At 37.9% G+C, this 21005-nt stretch overlaps 1 protein-coding gene across 1 annotated transcript in view; it reads right to left on the reverse strand.

Moving 5' to 3' along the window:
- Positions 1-1234: 1234 nt before the first annotated feature.
- LOC137385718 (monocarboxylate transporter 5-like) overlaps positions 1235-21005 on the reverse strand; it is a 40055-nt gene continuing 20284 nt past the window's right edge. The window contains exons 5-12 of the mRNA XM_068072252.1: positions 19801-20013; positions 14110-14344; positions 11828-12098; positions 9363-9597; positions 4336-4524; positions 3391-3672; positions 2905-3030; positions 1235-2473 (exon numbers count right to left, since the gene is read on the reverse strand). Of these exons, the coding sequence (XP_067928353.1) occupies positions 2262-2473; positions 2905-3030; positions 3391-3672; positions 4336-4524; positions 9363-9597; positions 11828-12098; positions 14110-14344; positions 19801-20013 (1763 nt within the window). The 3' untranslated portion in view covers positions 1235-2261. The remainder of the gene's footprint in view (positions 2474-2904; positions 3031-3390; positions 3673-4335; positions 4525-9362; positions 9598-11827; positions 12099-14109; positions 14345-19800; positions 20014-21005) is intronic.

The following is a 21005-nucleotide window of genomic DNA, read 5'->3' on the forward strand; positions in this document are numbered from 1 at the left end:
CAGCTGCTAAACTGTGTGCTTCATGAAGTTCATATTTAAAAACTAAAAATGATTCGCTTTCGGAACAAATGTTTTACCACACCTTGAATTTCTTATATAGTTGCTAGAAAGTAAATAGGGAAGGCAAAGATGCTTTGTGATAACCTTGCAAGTTTTATAATGCAAATGACATGATTTAATAGTTCTAGGTGTGTGTAGGTTATAAGGCAATGCAAGATTATTACCCACATAGATGATTATGGGCTAGTAGGGTGGTCAGTTGACATGTGGTAAGAGGTGGAGGTAATGAACAGAGCTGTCAAGTGTGAAACCATAGAAGTATTCGTAGCACCGAGCTCTAGTGTAGCATTTATCAGCTGTTGATCACACATCACTGTTCCTTTACATTCACAGGTAGATACGGAGAGTTATAGGCACCCTTTAGAGGTTACAGAGTAAACAAACTCAGTTCTAGGATGAAGTATTATATGCAGCACAATTTTTCAGTTTCCCTTAGAGCGATAGTGTAGTGACATCTACGCGTGACAAACAGTTCATGCTTTCTAGGGCCCTATAGTGGAGGGATGGTTGTGCGACGCCTTCTGTCAAGGTTGCATCTTTAAGAGGTCAAGGAGTAATACTAACATTTTGATTTACCAGATTTCTTGGCTTCTCTTGGCAGCTTATAATACTTAGATTTCATGAGCTTATTCTTTGTCTATATATATATAATATATATATTATATATATATATTATTTATATATATTAAACTTTGTCCTGCATTGCTTCGGAGTTTTATTAAAATGATCATTGGCTCGATATTTTCAAATAAAAATTTTAATTTTTCTGACTTTCATCGTTCAAGATTCTGTCAGAAACGTGCTCAATCAGGTAGTCAAGGTGCATTTCGATTGTTGGTTCATACAGACTGCTCTTCTGGCATTTTCAGTTTCAAGTTAAAACAGATAGATTAGAGTGTTTCAACAACAAAAATTTCTGCATATGAAACAACAGAAGGCAAGACAAGTGTGACGCCATTGGTCGCTAAGGCTGTTTCCATGGCACAAAGATGGCATTTCGCTTCCAAACAGCGACCCTGAATCACGACAGAATAAGAGGGATGCGGCTGTCTCCATGATAGTAATGCAGCATAACATGGGGGTGTGTCGCTACGCTACCCCTTTATGGAAAATCTGTGAATGATCAGGCCTAAATCAAAACACTGTCAAGGGTAAAGGAATCAAACTGTTCAAAAAAACAACCTTTTTCAGTTTATTGAGATTGCTGAAAGTAGAAAAGATGCAAATTCCAAGAGCTGCATAAACGTAAGGTCATCGTGAGGTCATCAACCAGCATAGGAAGTGCGAGGCGGGAAAGGATACGAAATAACAAAATAACAGTGAGTAAAATATAAGCTTCAAGCATTACAATGTGATATGAAAAATATAACAAAGTAGCAGTTAGAATATCCTATGTATACTCAAAATAAACATATAATACCAGCCTAGGGTAACAATGACTCCCTATGATGCTTGAAACTTGGAGTACTGTAACCACAGATATGCACACAAAGTTGTGGAATACAGTCTAAGAGTGAAAATGGTTTAAGTGAATGATATGCAAGCAAGCAGAAGCTAGTGAACAACATATGAACGATCAGGTTGCACGAAGATATGTAAAGAAAACATGCTATTGAGTATGCTAGTTGATTGGAGGAAAAACTACAGGTTGTAGGTCATTAAAGGAGATTTGGAGCCATTGACCACCCTGGTCTTTTTAGGCATGAGGTGCTTTACAACAGAAGATTTTTACATACAAAAATATCACCTCGCACATTATAGATAAATATGTATATAAACAAATCTCATCTGTACCCGTATCGCGTGAGTAAAAAATTAATGGTCGTATGAATATACATTATTTCAATACAGCTTACTTCAAATGACCAAATTGCGGTATTTATTTACAAGGTTGAGAAACCTTCATTCATCTGGCTCAGAATCTGTTGAGACAGATAAAAATGATGTGCTAAAAATATTGTTTTTTTCTAGACTAGATTACTCTCTCCATTCTATATCCATGTTACTAGGAGGCTTCACCATAGCCTCGAGTCATAATATTTGCTACGGGGGTAAAGCAATGACCCAACTAACCATTACAAAAGCAGGGTCATAGGCTGGACGGAGGTAAATCGCATTAGACCAAGGTCAGGTAGTCAAAAGCCTTCTCCAGTGTGAGATTATACTCTCTGAAAGCTGAGTGAGATAGTCAAGTTGTCGAGCTACAGACCGACTAACTCTCGAGGTTTGAAAGACATTCCTTTCTTTATATCATCCTCACTGGAGCCCTCTGACCTATAACTCTCGTTCTGTCGCATCTTTTCCCACTGCGCAAGTTTGCGCAGTGGCATGCTGATAAGACCTGAGGCTAACATAGCTCCTCCAGCAAAGCAGAAAGGGGCCTCATAGCCATCGTACCTTTCCAGTAAATACCCTGTAGATATGACAATAACTCTATTAACGCTATTAGAAAAAATAATGGTGCACAACCTTTTAAAAGCAAACAAAATATTATGCCTGTTATGACCATGTATAACTCAGTTGTCTTAACTTTTTAAAATGACAACAAAAAAAAACTCGGACATTACAATCACTTGTCAACTAAAAAAAATCTCAAAGCCTGTCATGCAATTTTAAGTCAACGGCAACAATGAATTGAGGAACAAGATTGAACAAGGCCCATTATACCAAAAACATACAATTACAGATTGTAGGACGGCGATATACAGAAGAGAACATATTGCCGTCCTACAATACGAAAAGAGATGATTTTAAAACTGAATTTGAAAATGTCAGTATTAAGAAAGTTATTAAACTTTGCTTGGAAAGCCATACTTATTTAGCCTGTGTGGCATATTTACTAACCTGCGAGGGAGGCCCCGACCAGCACAGCCATACCGTGGAATATCACCAGCTGACTATAACATGTGGTTAGTTTGTCCAGCCCCATCAACTCGACAACGATGACCGATCGCAATGAGCTGAATGCAGCTGCAACGAGGAAGTTGGATTTAGATTCGTTGCACACGCAGCAGGTACGCAACATATAAAACACCCAACTAGCTTACATTACAATTGAATGACAATGACCTAATGGAACATTGAAGTTCATCGCCAATCTTTCTTAGAATGGACAACAAATCGTTTTAATGGTTATCTTTCTCTGCCATTCCTTTGAGTTTGGTGAACTTACTTCATCTAGTTATTTTTGCATGAGTTATTAGTACTTACCTCCAGTACTTACCTCCAGTACTTACCTTCAGTACTTACCTTCAGTACTCTATATTATGTTACAAAAGCGCACATTTTCACACTCAAGTTATCTGATTGTTAGTGAGCGAGTTTACTAACCTACGCACAATCCAAAGACGATAGTAAAAATAACGAGAAATGTGTAGTATTTCCAGAATGGCAGCAGCATCGTGACGACTCCAGCAATGAGCAGAGAGAGGTTGTTGATGATGATGGAATCGACCCACTTTCTGGTTCCAAGTACTCCAGAGATTATTCTACCAAAGGTATTGGAGCCTCCAAGAATGGAAAGGAGAAAAGTGGCAGCCATTTTGGTGATAGGTTTCTCTCCCTCGAGAGAAACAGCGAAGGAAGGCAGCAAGATGAAAGGCACGTAATAACCTGGCAAGGAACATGTAAAACCAAGTCTCATTCGATGATGGGTAAAAGGTGAAGGACAAAATAGAAGGACAAAATGACTGTTGAGATTAAGTATTTCAGGTAAACCACAGTGCAAATATATGTTAGCAGGTCATCTGCAGGTCAACAGTAACAAACTTATCAAAAAGAAAATGAAAAATCACAAATATCAGCTCACACAGATAAACACAGTAAGATACACATACAGAGAAACACAGTAAGATACACACAGATAAACACAGTAAGATACACACAGATAAACACAGTAGGATACATATACAGATAAACACAGTAAGATACACACAAATAAACACAGTAAGATACACATACAGATAAATGCAGTAAAATGCACATACAGATGAACACAGTGAAATACACATACAGATAAACACAGTTAAATACACATACAGGTAAACACAGTTAATTACACATACAGGTAAACAGAGTAAGGTACACATATACATATAGATAAACACAGTAAGATACGCATATAGATAAACATAGAAACACAGACAGATACACGTGGTGGGATGCATAGACAAATACATGTAGTGGTATACACAGTTAGATATATGTAGTGGTACACACAGACACTTAATTTCACAAGGCTGCACAAAAACAGGCTCGTAGAACAGCTAGACTCACCGAGCATTGTAAGACTAGTAGAAACAGTGAGAAGGATGTATGTGGGACTTGCAAATGTACTTGTATCAAATACGGATCTGAGAACATCTTTAATAGATTTAGGTAGCCATTTTATGAGACGACTCCAGCGGCCCAATTCCATGGCTTCAGTACTCTGAGGTATATCAGTCATGCTGGCTCGATACTCGTCTGTAACACATAGATGATGTCTCGGATTAATAAAGTGGTTGCCTGGTAAAGACACCTTTACCTTTGAACAATGGGGAAGTAGATTTAGTAAGAGCAGAAGAGAAGAATCTAGATTAAATCTACCCTGTGATATGATATTGTACAATAACTTACAGTCCATGATTAGTATAAAGTCAAACCTCAACTTACAATCCTCTCTACCTACACATCCTGACACCCCTCGTGACACATGATGTAAAACTGGAACAAATAATTGCTTCAGCATGCAAAGTAATTTTTAAATACGAGGAATGGAATTTTTCAAAAAAATCCCTGTTTTGTACATCGGTACACGTGTACACAGTTCTTCACATAGTTTGGTTCTACATTGTTTTTGTAGTTTTAAAATTGTGGATCCTAACAAGACTAGAGTGAGTAGCAGTAGGCCATGGTAGTAGTAGTAGGCCATGGTAGTAGTAGGCCATGGTAGTAGTAGTAGGCCATGGTAGTAGTAGTAGTAATAGGCCACGGCAGTAGTAGTAGTAGTAGTGGGCCATGGTAGTAGTAGTGGGCCATGGTAGTAGTAGTATCAGCCATGGTAGTGGTAGTAGTAGTTGTAGGCCATGGTAGTAGTAGTAGGCCATGGTAGTAGTAGTATCAGCCATGGTAGTGGTAGTAGTTGTAGGCCATGGTAGTAGTTGTAGGCCATGGTAGTAGCAGTAGGCCATGGTAGTAGTAGTAGGCCATGGTAGTAGTAGTAGTAATAGGCCACGGCAGTAGTAGTAGTAGTAGTGGGCCATGGTAGTAGTAGTGGGCCATGGTAGTAGTAGTATCAGCCATGGTAGTGGTAGTAGTAGTTGTAGGCCATGGTAGTAGTAGTAGGCCATGGTAGTAGTAGTATCAGCCATGGTAGTGGTAGTAGTTGTAGGCCATGGTAGTAGTAGTAGGCCATGGTAGTAGTAGTATCAGCCATGGTAGTGGTAGTAGTTGTAGGCCATGGTAGTAGCAGTAGGCCATGGTAGTAGTTGTAGGCCATGGTAGTAGCAGTAGGCCATGGTAGTAGTAGTGGACCATGGCTTTCTGAGGTTTGAAACGAAAAACAAAACACATCAGCAGGATCTTAGGATCGATTCTTTAAGAAATGTATAAAAACACCAAGCATTTTATCATCAGGAAGAAGAACATGAACCAAAAAATGAAAGCCTGAAACAAGTAGCCATAAAAACACTGGTCACGATAATTAAGAATAGAATTTTTTTAAATATTCGGTATAACAACAAAACTATATATATATACATATACAGACATAAGTTCACTTGGTCTATGTTATATTAGATCCTTAACTCTATCAAAACCTTTACCTACACACAACCAGTATCCTGTCTCCTGTATCATTCCTACCTAGACTACACTTTAATTTGCCAGTTTTAGCATAATGGCAATAAAAAACAATAAAATATCTTTTTGTTGTTAGTTACTATGTTATTTAGTTACTTACATATAATATACTTTTAAACTTCATTCTTTGCTTCAATTTATAGCATGCTTTGGTTTTAAAAGCTTCAAATTAGCTGAAGCATTTATGAGGTATTTGAGCTGTGAAATGAATTAAATGAAGTCCAATGTAATCATATAAAGTATCTGATTCAACATACAAAGACTTCAACATATGAAACAAATATTGTAACAGATTAACTTCGTATGTCAGAGTGTGACAACGTTTATTTCAGGGTTGGCAAAAATATCGATATTTTTAAAAATATCATATCACTGATATATACCATGATATTTATTGATATTTATGATATTTTTGAAACAAATGACATTTTTGAACAAAATTTGAAGCTAGGTCGAACTTGTATGGTGTTTACATTGTGATTGATGTATTTTATAGGTTGTATGGGACCAGTTAGCAATGTTTAATAACAAATACTTAATTTATTGTAAGCCTAGTATAATAATAATATTTTTAAATATGAAAATGTTTGTCAAACATTGGATTGGAAACCATGACATGAATGCAAAGGGCAAACAAAATAGTGCAAATAGTAAATACACACTATGATAGTCCAAGCATGTTCTAATGTCCTACTCTTGTCTAGTTTAGGTATTTGTAAACAAACACCAGCTTGCCAGCCTTCACCACACCGAGACAATTTCTCAACTTGCTGTGAACCAGTCCACATGATGAAAACACACACTCAACACTAGCAGTCAGAGTTATATCATCATATTTATAGATTTTATACTGAGCCAGAATCCTTTGACGCTATTCATTACAAGATTTTTACAGAAAATTATGAGATGAGTTACTCTGTCATCTCAGTGAGTCAGTGTAATGTGCTTACAATTCTGTTTCTGGGTGTCAGATTCATTCAAAATAATGGATAATGAAGTTCAGAGGGTTTTCAGCAGGCTGGTCTTCCAATAAGGCAATAAAATATAACAGTTTAACATGAGATAATCAGGTTAGGGAGATAGAACTGGGATGAAGGAATACAATTCAGATCTGAAAAACTCTTCTCCACTCAAACACTAATCAATTGGTCTAGCCAATGTCCCCCCCAGGGCTGATACCCTGAAAAAACATCCACCTGGATAGGCCCAGACTTGGATATTGTACCCCCAATCACCTGGTTGGTCAATTTGAATTTGGATATTGTACCCCCAATCACCTGGTTGGTCAATTTGAAATACACCCCCTAAACACTGGGAGTTCCCTAGAGTTCCCAGGTTCCATGCCCCAGTAAACATCCAATATGATTCATGCATTAATAAAGCAGAAAAAAGCTACAAACACAATTCTCAATTTTATTTAAATACGTTTTTATTTCGCATTTTTCGATTGTTTAGTATTGCAAAAACGATCGTTTTTCTTCTGCAAAATGGCTTAATTTTTTGTTGCCAACAGAGACCAATATATTTTATTTTACTATTGGTAAAAACATTAAACAAGAAAAGGCAATTAGCTAACCATAAATCAATTTATAAAAACCGTTCGTATGGCGACATAATAGTCGCTCTGCCCACTAACATCAGTATCGCAAAACGACAAAATGTCGCTATGCCTGCAAAAGGGTTAATAAAACTGATTCCAAACATCAACCATCAGATCATCATTTTCATTTACAAAGGAAAACATAATGAATATCAATGAAATAAATATATTATTCATTCTGAGTATATTGCTAAAGGGTTGCTAAGATGATGCAGTGTTGACTGTCTCTTTTCCCTTCCTTTCCCGTCAGCAAGCAAGCAGCAGCAATCTGCATTAAAATGAAGACTGGAATTTTGGTGCAATTTCTTGGTATTACTTTGGCTGAATAAAACCTTAATGAGCATGGGCCCTTTTACTGGCTTGGTTGTGGAAACCCCCCCCCCCTAAAGTAGCAAATTCACTGACAGTGCCCCATGGTCTGAAAACCCCCCTAAAACGTGATTTTGGGCCGAACCTAATGGGCCTTTTAGGGTGGAGTATCTATCAGCCCTGGAATTTCACCTGGCCTTGGTCTGGCTGTCCTTGTTTGTTTGTGTTGGGTAAGCCTAATAGGCCCCTATGCAAGTATTTGATGATTTTAGGTGTTATTTAGCATTTTTAGACGTAGCAATAGTTGTAAGGTGAAAACGAAATGATAAAATGGATATTTTTCAAACATATCAATTTTTTTGACCCAAAAATATCATATCTATCGGCGATATATATTGATGATATATATCAAGTAATATATATCAAACCAACCCTGGTTTATTTATCTCGTGTTACACAGCTGAAATATATCAGCTCTAATCTTTAGTGGAATTAGTGAGTGGGCTAATGCAGGCCACTGCATGGTATAACATAAGTACAAAAATACAGTATGTAATATTCTGTAAGACATATTTCTGCAAAGGACGCCCCCCCAATTTCCGCAAGACATCAAGGGGAAAAATTTTTCTATGTATTTTAGTAGGTTATTACTGAATCTTAAAATTTAGCTAGTCACTTTGAACGATTATGGAAACTATTATGGCAAAAAAAACACAATCCATACAGAAACTTTACTATTACCCAAATTAGGAAAATAAAATAAAGAAACATACAACAGCATAATAGGCGAGTATATATGTGAACATAAAAAACTCAGTCATCAAATTTTATTAGTCTTCAAAACCAAAGAATTTGCTGTCATCATCGTCATTATTGTCCCCAGAACATAGTAACTCGCCATCTTCATCATCACGGTTTTCTTCCTTCGCTTCTCATAGTTTTTTTGCAGCGACCATGAATGTGCCACTTGCTCAGCAGGACGGCTAAAATAACTCGGACCAAACCGACATTTTTTGACAAAAGGCCTAAATTTCGGCAAATGTGAAGTTCGGCCAATAGAATTTTGGCAAAATAACCGTGAACAATTTCTTGCATCAATATTCGCAGCATAAAACCCGTTGAATAAAAGCGTTTTCAAGTTTAACGGTTTGTCTCGCCGAATGTTGGGCTAGGCTGAGACATCTGCGTAACATTTTCAGCCAAAATTCTCAAATTTGAGCCTGCATTATGTATATAGGATACGGGGAGAATTTTAGGCCATTTTTTGAATAAAAAGGTGCGTCTTATAGGACGTCAAATATGTCAAACATGACTTGATAAAAGTTTCAGAATTTTTCGCTTCTAACATGTTGGGTGTTGTTTTCTCATTGAAAAACATAAGTCTATAATTTGCATACTGTTCATCAGACTTGGAACTGCGGCACTTGTAAATGAAGAATGACTGTCAGCACATCTGACTCGTCAACTCTAGATATCAAGTGGCTGTATATTTTGATAATAAGTCATATTAATAAATTGCCCTCCCAAAGAAAGTCAAGGAAGGATAACTCACCAACATCATTGTGGTATTGAGGAAGCATCTGCACACTGCCAGTATAATAAATATCTTTTCTATACATGGGCCGATCCACATTTGGTGTGGCGCTGAGAAATTTTCTTAGAAGATATTCAGTGCTGGCTGAGCCTGGTTTCCTCCTTTCTCCATCTAAATCTCCCATCATGTCAGAGGTTTGTGAGATTTCTTGAACGGAAGAAAACTCTTTTCCTGGATCTGCCAAAGCAGTGGTCTACAAAAACATACAAACTTCACGCAACAGAAAATTTTAGTCAACTGATAAGCCCAGCAAACTATATTCTAGCAACAATAAGAAGACAACTCCATTAAAAGCACTTTAGCTACATAACTGCGAGCAGAGGATGTGTGTAGCCAACAAGATGTGGTATAAATGTCAAACCTGTGATATTCCATATGAGTATAATGTGGCTGTATGACAACCCAAATGGTTTAAGTCTTTAAGAGATGAATGACCTCAGCTACACACAAAAAGTAGACAGCTTCAGCCAATAGCAATGGAGCCTCAAGTTAACTTTGATATTATATTATTAATGAAAACCATTTTGGCCTTAATTTTTCACTAATAGTTCATTTAGTTGCTAAAAATGTAAAGGTACAAAAACAGAAAAAGGAATTGTTACTTTCCTGAGATACAAACACTTTTTAGAACACTTTTTAGAAGGGCAACTTAATGATTGACTATTGTACTGTATATATATTATTGTGTAAAGTAACTGTTACAATATCTTTTACTATCGCTGTGACGAGCCTAGTGGGCATTGCCTCACATTTCTGCGACTGCCTTGGACATTGGTATTTGCATGCTCCGCACCCGGTTACCCTGAGTGGTGACTCATGGACAGCTAGCTCTGCACTGTTTTCTGGGTGGTCTGATGATGATGACCAATGAAAGCATTGCTTTTGGGTCACCGAGTTTTGTTTGTTCCCTCTCTTTTTTTGTCTTGTTATAGTTTAGTTCTAGAGTCTCAGCGAATAAGGCTTGCCTTTGACATATTTACAGCCCAGGGAGTTCACTCTCAACTTTCATCCCCTAGGGCTCGACGAAAAAAGCACGTTTTAGGGGTGTTTTTGGTGACCTGACACTCTAGAGCAGTGGTTCCCAACTGGTAGTCCATGGACCCCTAGGGGTCCACAGGAGGTTTTGAGGGGGTTCACAGGCTGGTGCCAGTATTGTTTTTTTCTAGCTAGTTAGAGCTATTTCTGTCTTATAGTGGTTGGATCAATGATGTAAAACCCTAAAAGGATATGTGACGGCTATCGTATGGGCGGGATTTAATGATTATGCTCTGTTGGGATTGTGTTCGCCTGGGTTTCGGGGCTTATGCAATTTCCCCGGGGTGGTCACGTTGTTTTGTTAGGTTTTTGGCTCTAGACTTTTATCACGTATGTGCGTCAATCGCTGGATAGTACCTGATTTCCGGTTAGTAGTACAAGAAGTACAATCCATACCACTAACAAGCTGACTACTGAAAATTAAAAGTCAAAGAAATTTAGTATAGCAGTGCTTTATATAAGTAAATAAATAGAAACATGTCAAATCTACTGACTCTTATATTATTCTAATTTATAATGTACGCCAATTTACAACACATTGTTATAAACACCATATATTATGATGTTTATAAAGGGGGTCCATGACTTTTAGATAAGGAGCTCAGGGGTCCATGGCTCCAAGGTAGTTGGGAACCACTGCTCTAGAGTGTTTTCATAAAAAGGGTATGCTTTTAACCTTGGTACATGAATACCCCTTTCCACTGTGTGGAAAGGGGTATTCATGAGCAAAAAATGGGCAATTAGTCTGTGGTGATGAAGTGATAAGGGGTAGTTTTTCATTAATGTGTAAATCAGTGGAAAGGGTGCATTTTATAACATCTCAGACTAGCTCTTGGGGATGAATAGAAGAGAGTGAAAACCCTGGGATTTACAGCTGTTTTTACAAATAACGAATAGACTAAAGAATGTGATGCTAGTATGCTAGTAACGTGATTATGGAGGCACAAGGTTAGTGAAACAGATGTTATACATAATTTGTCATTTTTCTTGCCATTCCGTACTATTAGTCAGTTTCCCTGCATTTTATATATTTCTACACGATGCTTTATATATTCTGTTTGTTTACTTCATACATGTACTAATATTTTACCAGTTAGAGTACCTTTATCAATTTTGTAGGTTTCACGATTTACATATCTTAAAATAGACCAGTGAGCCATAACTCCAGACTTATTACACTAGTGTCAAGCAAAACTCTACAATCGCTCTTCATTCAGCAAGAATTATTGTCTTCGTTAAAGGAATAGTTTTAAACTTTGATCAACATATCAGCTCTTTTGAAGTGTCAGTTTAGTCAGAACATAACAACTAGCGGGTCCTAGACTCACCTGACAACCTCTAGCAGGTCATAAACTCATCTGACAACCTCTAGCAGGTCATAAACTCACCTGACTCTCTAATAGCATCAGACTTTTCACGCTTGTATTCTTTCTTAGTTGGTTGGAAGACTGAGATACTAGCACCTGTTTACGTAAGTCATGAGGAGACGAGCAGTCAGATCTATGCAACATCGGAGAGTGAGCAACGGAAGAGCAAGGGCTACTATTATCAGTGACAATTAGAGTGGGAGGATGTGGATGTTTGGTGGCTATCAGGGGTGTGGCAGCTCTTGACTGCGTTTCTGTGTTGAGACTACTTCTACTGAATGCAGCTTTGACACTACAATACAGAGTACAATGTCTATTTAAATTGCTTTGCTTATGACATTTGCTTGTCATCAAAATGGTAAGACAATAAACTATAATCATTGGAGTAAGTGATTTATATCTACATAAACACTGAACATTGGAGTTGTTCACCTCCGTATCAAAAATGCTCACAAACATTCATTAGCTTGAAGAAAAAGACTGCAACTAAAGTAATAAAAATGTTTCTATGTGACAGCAAAAGAGCCACAGATGAACTTGTGCATATGCTGCCTATAATATACTTTCAGATCAGCTGTGCCATGTAAATTACCTACATTGTCATTAGGCTATAATTTATATTTCGCAAATATGCACTATAGATTTGACAAAATGCTTATGCCTGACGTTAAATATCTATTTATGTACTAATATTGATCAATTTAAGTTGTTCGTTACTAACATGGATACGCTCTCAAAGTTACGCATTATTTAAACTTAATTGCATTTGGAATTAGGTCAAGAAACCTTATTGTTGAAACTCAACACAGTTGAATTTGAATTTCATTGGGGAAAAGCAAACTAAAGCACAAAGCTTATACATGTGATTGTTCACATTATGTACATTGTCATCTCACAAGTTATATGGTCAAAGTATGTCTAGTAAGGAAAATAAGGAAATAGAAAAGAAGGTAAAGAGCCGGCAACTATTGCTAAAGTCCTATAACTACAGATTTGATCCGCACTTAACCCTTTTGCTGGAGAAATGACATGTCTTTTATCATGTTGACTCCTAAATATTGTCAGCAACATATTTATCTATGATTAACGAAATCGAAATAGAGTGATTCTCTGAGTGCATTTCAATGTGCTATAAGCTAAAGAAAAATGGAAATTTGATGCACATTAAAAATGAATGGAAAAAAGAACGAGTTAGCGCACAACTTGACATTCTAAACAAAAATCTAAAAATTTCTGCTGCTTTGGTCAATGATTTTAATGATAATAATTCAGATGGTAGTGGTGTAAACACTGAAGAATTCAAATACAATTAGAACAGCGATGGTTATAGTAACTTAGACGATGATAAAGGAACAGGCATAACAACATGTGTACGGGGACTGTGGCATTGGTTTCTGCTGAAAAGAAAGTTTCAAGGCTCACCACAAATATGCAGTTGTTGTAATACGTGTGCGAACGTATGTTCTGTACAAACGAACTTGCTAATACAAATAATTTTGAGTTGAAGAGTACTGATTTTATTGAATGTTCAACAAAAACTACCCAGGTTTTGGTCATTTTTGGGAAATTTTGACACAGCAAAAGAATTAATACCGGTCCGTCAGCTTGTGTTGCTGACAGACATAGGCATTAGCTAATTGAGTACATGTCATGTATATAAGACCTCTTAACGCCTTTTCATCATACACTGACACATCTTCAAAAAGGTGTTTTTTTACATAACTTAATCGGGTGTCATGAAAAATAATTATTTCAATATGGACTTAAGGGCAGCAAGCGTTCATCCGTCAATAAAATTTGAATTTAGGGATGGGTGAGCGGGCTCCCATGACTACACTCTCAGTGTAGATATCCGCTATCCCAATCCCAGTTACACAAAACATGTTGTTGACAAATATGTTGACTAACGAAATCATGGCCATGTGGAGTGAAGGCCATGATATCCTGCTATAAAATGTTTGGCCTTTCCAAACCATTACTGATTAATGTTACTTCATTAATTTTTCATCATGGGGCCTGAAAAACCAGTGAAAACAATAGCCTTTATACAAATACCTATGCTGTTATAGGAAAAATGCAACAAATAGCGATAAACCTGTACCCTTCATCACTCACAACTAAATCAATGATGAAAATGATTTCAGCTGGAATCGTATAAAACGAAATCAGACTTCTATTCAAGAAGAATTCAAAGACAGGCGCATAAGTTGCTGGCTTTGACTTCACCGCGTTTGATACCTATTGGCAACTCGCCAGCTATGCAAATGATGTTTTCCATGTGAAGCTATTGAGGTGATGCCTACCTGCTAAATATACGATGCTTGTGGAAATCTCTTTCCCTGATCACCTGATTGTCGCTAGTGATGATGCCATTATTAAGGCTGCCGGAGGACATAGTTCTGTCCTGCTTCTTCTGTTCGATCAAACGCTGTAGAATGACACACGTTTGCACACCAAGTCTCTTGTCCTCCTCCATCCGCTTCAGGGTTAGTTTCTTTCTTCTTTGCAAGTCAGCATCTAATGGCTTGAGAAGCATCGCTGCCAAATAGACCATTTTTTAGATGAGAAATGTGAGTGCATGTAGCAGACTTACAAACTTCTTATACATTTAGTTCATATGGTACAGTCTGTGACCGCCACAACAAGCGTTTAGGTCTAGAAGCTCAGGCTAAACACAGAACGTATGACAATATTTCATAATTGTTTTTTATTAAGTGAGAAGTTTAGCGAATGGCTCTCATAGAAAGCAGCTGTATCTAGTAGGCCTCAAATCATTATTAAGACTAAATGATGGCAGATAAGGTCAAGGTTCTACTGACGCAAAGCTACTATGATTATAATGTATGATTAAAAAGACTTAGTGAACAATAGGGGGAACAGCAACTTATATCTCAGACTATAACCTGACAGGATGTAAGATGGGTACAGAACTGACCGCCAAAAAAAGAGAGTTGTGTTTACAACTACAAAAACTCAGACTACAGATAGACTTTCTACAATGTTTGGAAAACATGGAAATCTTATAAGTGCCGGGGAAGACTCGCATGGTAATAGAATGTATATTAAAGCAATACTCCGCAACTGGCCAACACCGCGATTTTGATAATCAAATATCCTGACGAGAATCATCGAAGTCGACAATGAGTTGGTCACCAGAATATGAACTGAAGAGCAATTTAAAAAAGTGAGAAATGTGTATGCATCAGCGATGAAAAGTGGAGTGAAGATTTTTGTCAATAATGATAAATTATTCAATTAAGGCCAAAAAGCGAAAAACAGCATCCTTTCGGTTATTTCCGGGTTCATTCTTGTGTGATTTCATTTCAGCAACTACACTAGGTGAATAAATAGGTAGGAATTACACAGAAGTTGCACTCGCTCATAGCATATTACCCAGCAGCGCTCGAAGTTTAGTTGTACCTGACAGAACTACAATAGGTTTAGTTGTACCTGACAGAACTAAAATAGGCTTAGTTGTACCTGACAGAACTACAATAGGTTCAGTTGTACCTGACAGAACTACAATAGGTTTAGTTGTACCTGATAGAACTACAATAGGTTTAGTTGTACCTGACAGAACTACGATATGTTTAGTTGTACCTGACAGAACTACAATAGGTTTAGTTGTACCTGTCAGAACTACAATAGATGGGCCTTAAGCTGACAGGTTTTATGTTGACTGTTGGTTGCAGCCTTTTTCCTCTAACATAGTCTGGTTTCAAAGGGTCTGTCTAGTTTCTAAGTACCATCCCTTAGTGAATAATCAGTACACAAAAGTAAAAGGAACACTGACACTAGATAAGCGAGTTATCTTCTGAAAGTGTAGCCAAAACTATCATGTGATAGAAGGAAAGATGATGCAATCGCATTTCTGAGAGCTCAAACAATTGGAGAGTAGACACTGCGTTGACTCATACGGTAGCCTCCATTTGCCTGATTGATCGCTAAGTGACTCATTGTTGGTTCAAGCGAAAACCAGAGCCGTATAGTTTCACAGAATCTCGCGACCAACAGAAGCGTATACGGGAGCTCGCTCGATTCCAAACAAATAGACCACGCCTACTATTTTTATATAAGTTATAATGGAGAAGCCGCAACATTAATCAACAAAAACTACTCCCATTAGCAGTCGCTTTAAAATTGATTGTTGTATCATGAACCATTTGAAAGAAAACAAAATTTCCTACAAAAAGCTGCTAATAACGTTTTTGTAAAAACGTAAAGTAAATGCAAAAAAGAGCGGTATTGAGAACGAGGTATGAATATTCCATTAGAGATCAGTATGTCGATCGGGTTTGTTTGGAATCGGACATTTTTGTTTCCGGTTTTGGTCTCGTGACTTTGTAAAGCTATATGACTCTGCCAGTAAAGAGCTGTATAACTTCACAGAGTTTTGCTGCTAATGGATGCGCATATCGGAGCTCGCACGGCAACAAACAAGCCGCGCCCACTATTGGTTTGTATAAGTTATAAAGGAGAGGCCGCAACACTAACCAACAAAAATTACTCCCATTGGCAGTCGCTCTGAAATTGATTGTTGTATTATACACCATTTGAAAAAGGACAAAATTTCCTACAAGAAACTACAAATGATTTTTTGTAATCAAGTAAAGTAAATGCAAAAAAGTGAGATGTTGAGAGCGAGGTAAGAATATTCCATTAGAGATCAGTATGTCGATCGGGTTTGTTTGGAATCAAGCGTTTTTGTTTCCGACTTTTGGTCACGGGACTCTGTGAAACTATACGACACTGGCGAAAACAAGGAACTAGACTAACCATAAGACTTTCCTACACAAAAGGTGTGTCGGAAATTCATAGCTGGGTATTTTCCCCATCTGATAAACTTCCATCTCGAGAAGCGTTGTTTTCTTGTTACCTATTTGACGAGTGATGCATGAAAATATATTTTAACTCTGTTATCACCTCAGCTAGTACCATAACCTCAGCTAGTACCGTAACCTCAGCTAGTACCGTAACCTCAATTAGTACCATAACCTCAGTAAGTACCATAACCTCAACTAGTACCATAACCTCAACTAGTACTATAACCTCAACTAGTACCATAACCTCAGCTAGTACCATAACCTCAGCTAGTATCTAACCTCAATTAGTACCATAACCTCAATTAGTACCATAACTTCAGCTAGTACCATAACCTCAACTAGTACCATAATCTCAGCTAGTACCATAACCCCAACTAGTACCATAACTGCAGCTAGTACTATAACCTTAGTTAGTACTATAACCTCAATTAGTACCATAACCTCAGCTAGTACCATAACCTCAGCTAGTGCCATAACCTCAACTAGTACCATAACTGCAGCTAGTACTATAACCTTAGTTAGTACTATAACCTCAATTAGTACCATAACCTCAGCTAGTGCCATAACCTTAGTTAGTACCACAACCTCAGCTAGTACCATAACCTCAACTAGTACTATAACCTCAACTAGTACCATAACCTCAGCTAGTACCATAACCTCAGCTAGTATCTAACCTCAATTAGTACCATAACCTCAATTAGTACCATAACTTCAGCTAGTACCATAACCTCAGCTAGTACTATAATCTTAGTTAGAACCATAACCTCAACTAGTACCATAACCTCAACTAGTACCATAACCTCAATTAGTACCATAACTTCAGCTAGTACCATAACCTCAGCTAGTACTATAATCTTAGTTAGTACCATAACCTCAACTAGTACCATAACCTCAATTAGTACCATAACTTCAGCTAGTACCATAACCTCAGCTAGTACTATAATCTTAGTTAGTACCATAACCTCAACTAGTACCATAACCTCAACTAGTACCATAACCTCAATTAGTACCATAACTTCAGCTAGTACCATAACCTCAGCTAGTACTATAATCTTAGTTAGTACCATAACCTCAACTAGTACCATAATCTCAGCTAGTACCATAACCTCAACTAGTACCATAACTGCAGCTAGTACTATAACCTTAGTTAGTACTATAACCTCAATTAGTACCATAACCTCAGCTAGTACCATAACCTCAGCTAGTGCCATAACCTTAGTTAGTACCACAACCTCAGCTAGTACCATAACCTCAACTAGTACTATAACCTCAACTAGTACCATAACCTCAGCTAGTACCATAACCTCAGCTAGTATCTAACCTCAATTAGTACCATAACCTCAATTAGTACCATAACTTCAGCTAGTACCATAACCTCAGCTAGTACTATAATCTTAGTTAGAACCATAACCTCAACTAGTACCATAACCTCAACTAGTACCATAACCCCAGCTAGTACCATAACTTCAGCTAGTACTATAACCTTAGTACTATAACCTTAGTACTATAACCCCAGCTAGTACCATAACCCCAGTTAGTACAATAACCCCAGCTAGTACCATAACCCCAGTTAGTACAATATCCTCAGCTAGTACCATAACCTCATAATGATTATTAGTGTATTGGTTTTGACAAGCGTTCACATTATAAAGTTCAACAAACTACAACATAATGAGTTGTCAGCACTTGCCCGATGTTAAAAATAAAAACAGGTATTACTTTAGCACTTGATAGTAATGGACAGTAACTTAGTGATATACATGTATTTGTGTTCACTGACTGCTGCCTCAGTTTTTAAAGGAGCCTTCAGCGAGGATTCGGTGATCAAGTCGGAACTCCTAATACCAATTATCGGACTAAGACATGGGTTATATCGACTGATGTTTGGTAACAGAGGCTGTACATGTGTATATACCATGTATTTTATTTCATAACACTTTATAAACCTAACAAACTTGAGACTATTTTAGTAGTCCTTTTCAAGAGTTATCAATAGTTAACAATTGTTGTCAATTGTTATTAATTTAAAAAAGTTATCATAACGACTAGCTTACCATTCTGACAACCTTTGAAAATGCAAAAACCTTGGTTGCCACTAATATAATCGGCTGAAAAGACGAGAGCAATGCAAAGGCATTCGAAGCAAAGTTTAACATGGAAACTCTTGCGCTTACTCCATAGGAAGCATGCACTGAATACATCGGTACCAGAGGGTACATCAGCACCTCAATCTATTAGTACCCGTGTCTGTACCAAACATCAGCCTGTGTACCTTATCGTGAACTATGATTTAGACACTCGAGCATTGACTCATAGATTCTACAAACTATTGAGCGATGTCGAGTCAGGTATTGTTGAAGCGTGAAAGAGTGTCAACTAGAAATACATTCATTATTTATTTAAACCTTTTGACCAAGTGAAATATTTACCCCCTGCAACTCAATGTACTACGTTGGGCACGTACAGTAAACAGCTTTCACTCACCATGAGAAATGAAATAACCATAGATGAGAACATGGAGCATAAGGGTTGAACAGGCAGGAGAAAGGTTGAACAGGCAAAAGAAGGGTTGAACAGGCAGCACTAGGAGTAAACAGGCAGCAGCGATACATGCTCCCATATACGCCGCAAGCACCGGCGACAGCACCGCAGGGCTATCAACGGTGAAATGTGAACCCGCGTGCCGAGTACTACTAGTAGTTGCCGGCGGTCAACGCAAGAGTTCAGCGTTGTTCAACTTTCGCAAAGAGCCGCAGGCAAACCTCTCCAAAATGCATTGTACAAGTGAAGGTCAGCACTTTCGAGACGGAATGGCTAGCGGCAGTTTTTATGCGATCGCCACAACGCAACTTAAAATGTGAAAATTAGCAGCTGAGCCTAGCGCCGCAAGTGTTTTGCTGTGTGAGATTAATGCTGGGGTCTCGCATTGGATATAGGAACCAGGCTTAAGGAGAGAGTGATCAGCTCCAAGGTAGAGGCAGTAATGGAGGTGAACAAAAAGCATTGAAGATAAAGGGGCAGCAATTGAGGTGAACAAAAGGTATTGAAGATAAAGGGGAGAGCGCAAGGATTACTACGCGTCATAGGAAATGAACAGGCTTCATTAGGGGTAGACAGGCAGTACTAGAAGTGAGAGAGTGGCACTAGGCAATAGAAAATTCAAGAGCTCACCTAGGACCGCTCCTTGTAATACGACACCACTGAGTATGAGAAGGGTGCCATTCCAATGAAACTGGTCGAGGAGCCAGCGAATGAGAGGAGCGAGCAGTGCCATGCCGACACTGGATCCACACATAGCAACGGTAGCAGCAGCTCCCCGATTTCTTTCAAAATAAAAGCCGACGACAACCAAAGAAGCGAGGAACATCATGCCAAAGCCAATTCCTGTTAAGAAAGTCACACAAATTTGAGAGGACGGATACAAAAGTCATTATGCGCAGTATTTAAAGACATTGTAAAAGTACATTACTAAATTACAGACATCTTTAAATTTAGTGAATTTAGTTTAAACTAGGGTGAGTTCTTGGTTTAATATGGCAAAGAGTAGGCAAGTTTTGGCTGAACAGAATCCAACAATTGGAGCACAGCTTGAATAATACAGAGTTGTCATCTCCTGTGAGATGTGTAGACATATTACTTCCTTTGCCAATACAGTAACCCCTTGCTAGTTCGCGGTTGACTTTTTGCAGCTTCAGTACTTCGCGGGGAAAAAAATATTCTTTTAAAATCAAATGTAAATAAAATCTATAAAATAAAATACAATCTCGCTCATACTCTGGTGCAATGAAATCTTTCCATGAGCAGCTTTGTGCTAGCAGCCGTCATGTCACAACGCACTATTTTCCTGTTACAATTTACAGAGTGTAAAAGTGCAACACACCTGTGACACCCTCCATCATGCCTCTTAAACACCCTCGACCCTTACCATTGTCTAATAAACATATGAGAAACAAAAAATGCTTACGATTAATAAAATGTGACTATCAGATATAATTCTATTTATTTCTATTTCACGAATTTTCACTTTTCACGTAGCAGCCAGTCCTGATTAATCATGAAAATTGAGCAATTACTCTATGTATAGCCAGAGCACATACGCGCTGATAATCTAAAACATAACTCTATGGATAGTCAGAACACATACGCGCTGATATTCTGGAACATAACTCTATGTATAGCCAGAACGCATGCGCGCTGATATTCTAGAACATAACTCTATGTATAGCCAGAGTACATACGCACTGATGTTCTCGAACATTACTCTATGGATAGCCAGAGTACATACGCACTGATATTCTGGAACATTACTCTATGGATAGCCAGAGCACATACGCACTGATATTTTGGAACATTACTCTATGGATAGCCAGAGCACA

This window comes from Watersipora subatra, chromosome 1 (assembly GCF_963576615.1).
Source record: "Watersipora subatra chromosome 1, tzWatSuba1.1, whole genome shotgun sequence".
Classification (NCBI taxonomy): Eukaryota; Metazoa; Bryozoa; class Gymnolaemata; order Cheilostomatida; family Watersiporidae; genus Watersipora; species Watersipora subatra.